The sequence below is a fragment of the Bombina bombina genome, chromosome 3, assembly GCF_027579735.1.
Source record: "Bombina bombina isolate aBomBom1 chromosome 3, aBomBom1.pri, whole genome shotgun sequence".
Taxonomy (NCBI): domain Eukaryota; kingdom Metazoa; phylum Chordata; class Amphibia; order Anura; family Bombinatoridae; genus Bombina; species Bombina bombina.
The window spans coordinates 702,238,999-702,248,803 of record NC_069501.1 but is presented as its reverse complement, the minus strand read 5'-3'; the positions used below and the strand labels follow the sequence as shown (position 1 = coordinate 702,248,803).

The 9,805-nt window shown below is 41.1% G+C and overlaps 1 protein-coding gene across 1 annotated transcript in view; it reads right to left on the bottom strand.

Moving 5' to 3' along the window:
• Positions 1 to 830: 830 nt before the first annotated feature.
• Positions 831 to 9,805, bottom strand: part of ANKFY1 (ankyrin repeat and FYVE domain containing 1) — a 423,330-nt gene continuing 414,355 nt past the window's right edge. Inside the window, exons 24-25 of the mRNA XM_053707500.1 lie at positions 3,259 to 3,349; positions 831 to 1,783 (exon numbers count right to left, since the gene is read on the bottom strand). Coding sequence (XP_053563475.1) covers positions 1,651 to 1,783; positions 3,259 to 3,349 — 224 coding nt within the window. The 3' untranslated portion in view covers positions 831 to 1,650. The remainder of the gene's footprint in view (positions 1,784 to 3,258; positions 3,350 to 9,805) is intronic.

Sequence of the window (9,805 nt, the reverse complement as noted above, 5' to 3'; positions counted from 1 at the left end):
GGTGCAAGAGAATGACTGGGAGTGACGTAGAGGGGAGGAGCTATATGCAGCTCTGCTGGGTGAATTCTCTTGCATTTCCTGTTGGGGAGGAGTTATATCCCAGAAGTAATGATGACCCGTGGACTGATCACACATAACAGAAGAAAGGCGCCACACTGTGGCCCTGTCTTCTATGTTAACAATGTGAATAAAATGAAACTATCTTACCAGAATCCACGCTGTGGAACAGGAACACGGCCCTTCAAGTGTGACAGGTCATAGCAGCGCTCCAGACATGGACTTGAGAGAAGAAAGCTGCCTGCTTAACTCGTCAACGCCGATTGCTGTAGGAGCTGTTAATATGAGTCGGGATGGAATCTGATTCGGGATGTTTTCGCAAAAGAGACTCTCCCTGCATCTCCGGACTCTAACTTTCACCCAAGCCCTCACTGAGAAGCCTTATAGGGCTACTTAAAACTCCTGTCCCTTTGCGAAGGAGTAATACCCTCCATAAGAGACCTCTGAATCTTCGGCACCTCTCTGCCACCTCATGTGACGAAAGGCAAATAATGACTGGGGGATGAGGGGAGTGGGAGAGGTATTTAAGCCTTTGGCTGGGGTGTCTTTGCCTCCTCCTGGTTGCCAGGTTCTTAATTCCCAATAGTAATGAATTAAGCCGTGGACTCTCCTCCCCTTTAGATGGAAATCCCAATTAATAATGAGTACATTTTGGTATTTAACAATTGATTTCTGACAAACTTTTTGACCTCTAGCAAATTCTTGCATAAACATATTTTTTAAATAAAAGGATGAACCTAATTAAAATCAAATCACAACACAATATCAGTCCATGTAGCTTGAATATTTAATTTGTATAGCAAATTATTAGGATCGACAAATTTGTTTTGTGACTCATTAGTGTTTATACAATTTCACAGGTATAAATTGACATGTATTACACATAGTATTTAGGTTTCATGGTAAGTAAGACAAGATAAATAGCTCATGGAAATAAATGTAAAGAGTTAGGTCAGTAAATGATGTAAAACACACACAAAAAAGACCCTTTTATCGGATGATAATTCGGTTTCTGAAAATTAACAGGGATAATATAAAGGCTTTTACACATGTTAACTGTATATCAAAATGAGAATTATAATACAATGGTCTCTTTACTGTGTGCATTGTAAAGCTATTTTAAGGCCACATTGTTATTGGCTTCACTCAGAGCTGAACCCTTTAAGAAACAAAACCATGTATTTTTTACTTACTTTTTCCCCACGGCTAGGGAACACTAATTACACAACTTTACAGATAATGTAGACATTATTCTAAGACAATGCAAATGGGAAGAAAACTGAAGAGATCTTCGAAACCAAGAAGCAAGAACCGATTTAATGTTTTTGTATTTTGACTGGCCTTGGAAGTCTGATAAATTATGTATTTCCCAAAAACTGGCGTAAATGTATCCCCTAAAAAAAGGCCCAGTCCAGTTAGCATTTAGCAAAGCCTATACACATTCAATCATACAAATTATATTGGAATATATAATAATGTGGTCCTTTAAGAATTCAGTCCATGGTGGAACCACAGCAAAACTTCCCCTGTTTGTTTGGTAGACTTCTAATGGAGCTGCCATCATTCACAAACAAAAACCTCTCTTCCAGGATACTAGGAGACTCCCCCAAGTGTCAACACATCAAAGCAAATGTTGCAAACCCTAACAGGTTTGTTTAGATCAAATTTTATAATAGGAATTTCCTTGGTTGAGCACTTGTAGCAGAGCAGACGTCCACAATGTCGGCTGTAGGAAGAAGCGAGAAATGTATAATGTAGTATGTGTTTAGAAAGACATTATTTAAGTAATAGTTACGTCTCAGGAATCATTTTCTTTTATCACCATAACATACTGAATGGCATGTTATAAAGCAAGTATGTCCAGACTGTACAGAACTATTATCTACTTTTTATGAATTGTCTGTGATCTACTTTTCCATTAAAATCCCTAAACTCAAAATCCCTAATACCATAAAACAGAATCTTGATATCCAGAAAGATCATACTCCCTAATGTCTAAAATCCAGATAATCAAAAAGCAGAAAAAACTAAATCCCTAAATTATAAAATCCCTAAACTTAAAAAAACCCTATAGATACGATGTGCTGTGATGTCCCAATCTTCACTATCTTTTTGCCTCTGCATGGGGGTTCAAGGGGGCACCACGTTGATCCTCTGGCATCCACACCAAATGAACCTTGGGGAATGAGGTGAACAAGAGGGCCTTTGCTCCCCTTGAACCCCCCAGGCAGAGGCAAAAAGATAGTGAAGATGGGGACATCACAGCAGATAGTATCTGTGTTTTTTTTTTTTAAGTTTAGGGATTTTGTATTTTAGGGATTTTGATTTTAGGTATTTTATCATTTCAGGATTTTGTTCTTTCTGCATTTTGATTTTCTGGATTTTAGAGATGAGGGATTATGATCTTTCTGGATTTCAAGATTTTGTCTTATGGTATTAGGGATTTTGATTGCCTCCCTTCGAGAATATACCTGTGCAAACCCATTACACATTGCTGTAAACCTGGGAGCATATTATCTCCAATGCATGAATGAAACGGTATGTAACACAACAATCTACAGCAAGAACATATTGCATTTTCACTTTCACTGATACTATCACCTTGGCTAATCATTTTTCTCATAACTAGCATGCACTATGGCCCCAACTAAAAAATTCAGACACAATTACAGACTTGGCCTATCATACTGCCATATCTTTATGAGAAGGCATGGTTAGACTTTGAAAGCTTCCATTGTGCCTATTAAATAAGTACTTAAAGAGACAGTAAAAAATGATTCAGATAGAGCATATAATGATAAACAGTCCAATTTACGACTATAATCGTAAATGCAATGTTAATAGACTTTTCAAGGTACTTCTAGTTTCAAATGTACTTTGTTCTCTTAGTATTCTCAGGAGCAGCAATGCACTTCTGGGAGCTAGCTGGTGATTGGTGGCTACACACATTTGTCTTTTCTCATTGGTTTACCGGATGTGTTTAGCTAGCTCCCAGTAGTGCCTTGATACTCCAACAAAGGACACTAAATGAATGAAGCAAATTTGATAAGTAAAATGTATGCTCTAGAAGAGATAAGAGATAACTATCCAGTGTTTCTTTAGGTATTTTAAAATACATTATTTGCCTACTTGTACAGGAATGTTGGTCCATTGACGCCTATATATCACAACATGTAATTTAATATTAGTGCAAAATCTTACCAGTGGTGCTTCCTAGTGGTAACTCCAAATTTGGCAGTACACTCATAACAGTTTGAACCATCACACCAAGGGGGCTCCTGAGTTAGCATATCTGACAAAAAAAAAAAAAGGAAAATTATTTTGCTTTGTTTGCAATAGACATAGCTTTAATATATCTTAATTCTTAAGATATTTTTTTCCACAGATCATATTACAAAAACATATAAAATTTAACAAAATCATATTAAATTGAGCAAAATAATGGTTGTAAAAATCTGATGGGAGGATAGTAGAACCCTTTAAAGTGAATGTAAATTTTGATGAACCAGTGCCCGTTTTTTAATAATCCTATTAACCCTTTGAGTGCTAAGCACTTTCCCACCAGGGTGCTAAGCTGTTTAAAGGTTTTTTTTTTATTTTTATTTTTTTTCCACAGATCCCCAACACTTACACTGTTGGAAAGGCTAGGCGATTACCTTTCCAACAGTGGGTCTTGGGTTAAAAACAGGGGCACATATATATAGTATATGTAGGATGCAAGTCTAGAAATAAGGACAAGTGTATACATATATAACAAGTGAAGTTTCACTCCACTAATATAATTTATGCTTATCTGATAAATGTATTTATTTCATGGTAGTGAGAGTCTACGATACATTGCTCCTGGGTATTATACTCCTGGCCACTATGAGGAGGCAAATATCCCAAAACTCCAAGAGCCATTTTAACGGGACATAAAACCCACATTTTCTTCATTCATGATTTAGAAAGAGCATGTAATTTTAAACAACTTTCTAATTTACTTCTATTATCTAAATTTGAATCATTCTCTTGATATCTTTTGCTGAAAAGCATATCTAGATAGGCTCAGTAGCTGCTGATTGGTGGCTGCACATAGATGCCTCGTGTGATTGGCTCACCTATGTGCATTGCTATTTCTTCAACATAGGATATCTAAAGAACGAAGCAACTTACATAATATTAGTAAATTGGAATGTTGTTTAAAATTGTATTCTCTACCTGAATCATGAAATAAATATTTTGGGTTTAGTGTCCCTTTAAAACCCCTCCCACTGGAGCTGCCCGAAAAAACAATAACAATAGAAAAAAATTGGGCAGGGGCTTGTGGACTCTCACCACTATAAAAGGAATAAATTTATTAGGTATTTATTTTATAAAAGTGGTGAGAGTCCCCGATCCATTACTCCAGGGAACACAAATACATTGGATGATTATTTCTTATTTAATTCAGAAAAAAATATAAATATAAAATATTTAATGCCTAGAAACAGCCGAAAAGCTGCTTCAGGAGAAGCAAAGCCATCAAAATGGTACAATTTAGAAAAAGTTTGTAAGGAAGACCAAGTTGCTCCCTTGCAAGTTTGATACAGAGGAGGAGAGTGATCCAACTCCAAGTAAGCTTTATGAATGAAAAGCTTCAAACAAGAGGCTAATAAAACGGCAGTAGCCTTCTGACCCTTTCTAGTACCAGAAAAATTAACAAACAAGCTCTAGAAGATTGTCTAAAATCCTTAATAATAGAACTTCAAAGCTCTGACCACATCCAAATTCCTCTCCTTGGAATTTTTTGGATTAGGACAAAAAGAGGGAACAACTATCTCACGATTGATGTTATCAGAAGAAATCACCTTAGGCAAAAAGTAAAACTTAGTTCGTAAAACTGCCTTATCCAGATAAAACACAAGATCAGGAGGCTAACAAAGTGAAGAAATTCAGAAACTATTCTAGCAGAATAGCCAAAAGAAACAAAACCTTCCAAGACAAAATCTGGATAGCCGAATCATGCAAAGGTTCAAAAGGAGAAACCAGGAAAATTCTTAAAACCGAATTAAGATTCCATGGAGGAAACATTTTTTTAATCACAGTTTTAAATCCTGACTGGAATATCTGAAAATTTAGCAATCTTCATGTGAAACAGAAAAAGCCGAGATCTGACCCTTTAAGGAACTAGCGTATAAACCCTTATTCAAACCATCCTGAAGTAACTGAAGAAATGTAGGCATTCTAAGAGAGTGCCAACTAAACCCATTATCATTTAACACACTAAACAAATCTAGGAGGAAGAGGGGCCTGCTCCAGATAGCTTACAGTCTACATGTTGAGGATGCAGAGACATAAGGTGTGGGGTAGCTTGTCACATGGATTGTAGTTGCAGCAGCGAGTCAGGCAGTTCAATAATTATTTTGGTTAGGATAAAAAACAGAGGAGAGATGGTAAGCCTCTTGAAATAGGTTTGTCTTTAAGGAGTGTCTGAAGCTATACAAGGTGGGAGACAGTCTTATGGAGTGGGTAGAGAGTTCCAGAGGAGAGGAGCAGCGCGTGAGAAGTCTCTGAGGTGGGAGTGGGATGTAGAGATAATAGGAGTGGAGAGAAGTAGGTCAGAGGTTGATCAAAGATTATGGGTTGGGTAATATTTGGAGATGAGAGAGGAAAACATAAATTATGCTTACCTGATCATTTTATTTCCATCGTGGGGAGGAGAGCCCACGGCTTCATTCATTACTTTTGGGAATTCTGCCGAGGGAACAAGGAACAGTAGGAGAAATATCAGGGTATAAATGGTGCCAGAAGAATAAAAATCAAATTTAGGTCCGCCCACCGGAGTTACGGGCGGGAGCCGTGGACTCTCCTCCCTACGATGGAAATAAAATAATCAGGTAAGTATAATTTATGTTTTCCATCAAAAAGGAGAGGAGAGTCCACGGCTTCGTTCATTACTTTTGGGAAACATATACCTAAGCATAGAGGAGACTGAATGAAACCGGGACGGTAAGAAGCGGACCACAGCCTGTAACACATTTCTCCCAAAAGCAGCTTCCGCAGAAGCAAAAACGTAAAATTTGAAAAACTTTGTAAAAGTGTGTAATGAGGACCATGTAGCCGCCTTACAAATCTGCTCCATAGAGGCCTTATTCTTGAAGACCCAAGACGAAGCCACAGCTCTAGTTGAATGAGCCGTGATCCTCTAAGGAGGCTTATGTCCCGCTGCCCAATAGGGGAAGTGAATCAAGCTCCTCAACCAAAAAGACAAAGAAGTAGAAGAGGCCCTCTGCCCCTTGTGCTTCCCGGAATACACCACAAAAAGAGATGTAGACTGTCTAATATCCTTCATAACCTGAAGATAGAACTTTAAGGCACAAACCACATCCAGATTATGAAGTAACCTCTCCTTAGAAGAAGGGTTAGGACACAAAGGAGGAACAATTATTTCCTGATTAATGTTACGGTTAGACACCACCTTGGAAAGAAACCTTAAACTGGTGCGAAGAACAGCCTTATCCGCATGAAAAAACAGGTAAGGAGGCTCGAAATTGCAAGGTAGCGAGCTCAGATACTCTGCGTGCCGATGCAATAGCCAACAGGAAGAGAACATTCCAAGACAGAATGTTAATGTCAATGGAATACATAGTCTCCACCGGAACCCTCTGCAATACCTTAAGGACCAAGGTTAAGCTCCATGGGGGAGCAGACTGCCTAAAGACAGGTGTGATTCTAGACAGAGAACAAAGGATTGAATGTCAGGAAGCTCAGCGAGTCTCCTGTGCAACAAGAATGATGTCGAAATCTGTCCCTTTAAGGAACTAGCGGCAAGACCCTTCTCCTAACCCTCCTGAAGAAAGGACAGAATCTTGGATACCTTCACCTTGTGCCAAAGTAAGTCCTCCACACCTTATGGTAGATGCGACGAGTGACTGGCTTCCTTGCCTGAACTAGAGTGTTAATTACACTTTCAGAAAAACCTCTCTTGGCTAAGGCTAGGCATTTAATATCCACACAGTCAGCCTCAGAGAAACGAGATTTTGACGCTGAAAGGGGCCCTATTCCAGGAGATCCTTGCGACAGGGTAACCTCCATGGCGGAGAGGATGACATCCCCACCAGATCCGCAAATTACGTTCTCTGCGGCCACAATGGCCGAAGCTTGCTCCTGTTTGATGTGTGCCACTACACAAGGTAGAAGTGGTAACGGAGGAAAAACGTAAGCTACGCTGAATCCCCAAGGTACCGATAAGGCATCTATCAGCTCTGCCTGGGGATCCCTCAACCTCGACTCGTATCGGGGTAGCTTGCAATTGAGTCTGGACGCCATGAGGTCTATCTCCGTGTTCCCCATCTGAGACAAAACTCTGCAAACACTTTGGGGTGATTGCTAGGGAGCTCCTTGTACCCCCCTGATGGTTGATGTAAGCCACCGAGGTAATGTTGTCGGTCTGGAACCTGATGAAGCTGAATGACCCCAGAGGAGGCCCCACCATCAGAGCATTGTAATTTGCTCAAAGTTCCAGAATATTTTTTGGAAGGAGAGACTCCTCCCGGGTCCATTTTCCTTGTGCCATCCTGGCACCCCAAACAGCTCCCAATCCCAAGAGACTCGCGTCTGTGGTCACAATCTCCCAGGACGGTCTCAAGAAGGATGCTCCAGACGAATCCACCAAGAGAGGGAGTCCCTGGTCCGAGCATAAATGGATATCTGCTGTGATGCTGTTTCACTGTCCTAACATGCACAATTGAAGAGGTCTGAGATGGAACCTGGCGAAAAGGATGACATCTATGCTGGAGACCATAAGCCCGATCATCTCCATACACTGAGCCACCGAAGCTTGAGGAGGGCTGAAGGGCAAGACAAGTAGACGCAATCTTCCTGCGTAGTTGATCTGTGAGGAATATTTTCATGGGCATAGAGTCTATTATCGTGCCCAGGAACTCCACCTTGTTGCTGGGAACCAGGGAACTCTTTCCTGAGTTGATCTTCCAACAGTGAGATTGGAGCAAGAAAAGAATAGCCCTCGAATGATCCGCTGTGAGGCTGAACGACGGCGCCTGGACTAGGATGTCGTCAAAATAGGACGCCATGGCAAAGCCCCTGGATCTGGCCACTGCAAGTAGCTCCCCCAGAACCTTTGTGAAGACTCTCGGGGCTGTCGACAGACCGATGGGAAGGGCCACAAACTGGAAGTGTTGGTCCAGAAATCGCAAATCTTAGGAACCTGAAGTGAACCCTGTGAATTGGAACATGAAGGTAAGCATCCTTCAAGTCTACTGTCGTCATGAACTGCCCCCCTTGAACTAGGGGCAGAATAGATCTGATCGTTTCCATTTTGAAAGATGGAACACCCAGAAACTTGTTTAAACACCTTAGGTACAGAATCGGGAAAAATGTGCCCTCCTTCTTTGGAACCACAAATTTTTTTGAATAATACCCTTTCTGCTTGGGGTACTGGTATGATAACACCTAGAGAGGAGAGATCCCTCACTCAGTCTAGAAAGGCCTCTCTCTTTTCTGGTCTTGAAGACAGGTTTGAGAGGAGGAATCTGCCCCTGGGCGGTTGGGACCTGAATCCTATCCTGTAACCCTGGGTGACAACCTCCAGAACTCAAGGGTCCTGAACGTCCTGCAACCAGGCTTCGGAGAAGAGAGACAATGTGCCCCCTACTTGGTCCGGAGACCAGTCGGGGGCCGTCCCTTTATGCTGATTTTGTCTCGGCAGACTTCTTGTTCTGCTTGGACTTGTTCCAAGACTGAGCAGACTTCCAAGTTCCCTTGGAATGATCCGCTTTCACAGCGGGCTGCTGGAGCTGGGCCTTGTCTGTACGAAAAGTAGATCTTTTAGGCTTAGCCTTCTTATCCTGTGGTAGGAAAGCTCCCTTGCCTCCCGTAACCGTGGATATCCTCAACAATCCTTAGTAGCCTGAAGATAGCTCTTCAAGGCTAGAACCACATCCAAATTATGAAGCAAATGTTCCTTCAAAGAAGGAGGATTAGGACACAAGGAAAGAACCACAATCTCTTGATTGATGTTACGGTCTGACACGACCTTAGGAAGAAACCCTAACTTAGTACGTAGGACAGCCTTATCAGCATGGAACACCAGATAAGGAGGCTCACATTGCAAGGCGGAAATCTCAGATACTCTGCGCCCAGAAGCAATAGCCAGTAGAGAAAGAACCTTCCAGGATAACAACTTAATGTCAATTTCATGCATAGGCTCAAACAGAGCCCTCTGCAAAAACAAAATTTATGCTTACCTGATAAATTTATTTCTCTTGTGGTGTATCCAGTCCACGGATTCATCCATTACTTGTGGGATATTCTCCTTCCCAACAGGAAGCTGCAAGAGGATCACCCACAGCAGAGCTGTCTATATAGCTCCTCCCCTAACTGCCACCTCCAGTCATTCGACCAAAGACAAGCAAGAGAAAGGAGAAACTATAGGGTGCAGTGGTGACTGTAGTTTAAAAATAAAAAACACCTGCCTTAAAATGACAGGGCGGGCCATGGACTGGATACACCACAAGAGAAATAAATTTATCAGGTAAGCATAAATTTTGTTTTCTCTTGTAAGGTGTATCCAGTCCACGGATTCATCCATTACTTGTGGGATACCAATACCAAAGCTATAGGACACGGATGAAGGGAGGGACAAGGCAGGCGCTTAAACGGAAGGCACCACTGCCTGTAAGACCTTTCTCCCAAAAATAGCCTCCGAAGAAGCAAAAGTATCAAATTTGTAGAATTTAGAAAAAGTATGAAGCGAAGACCAAGTCGC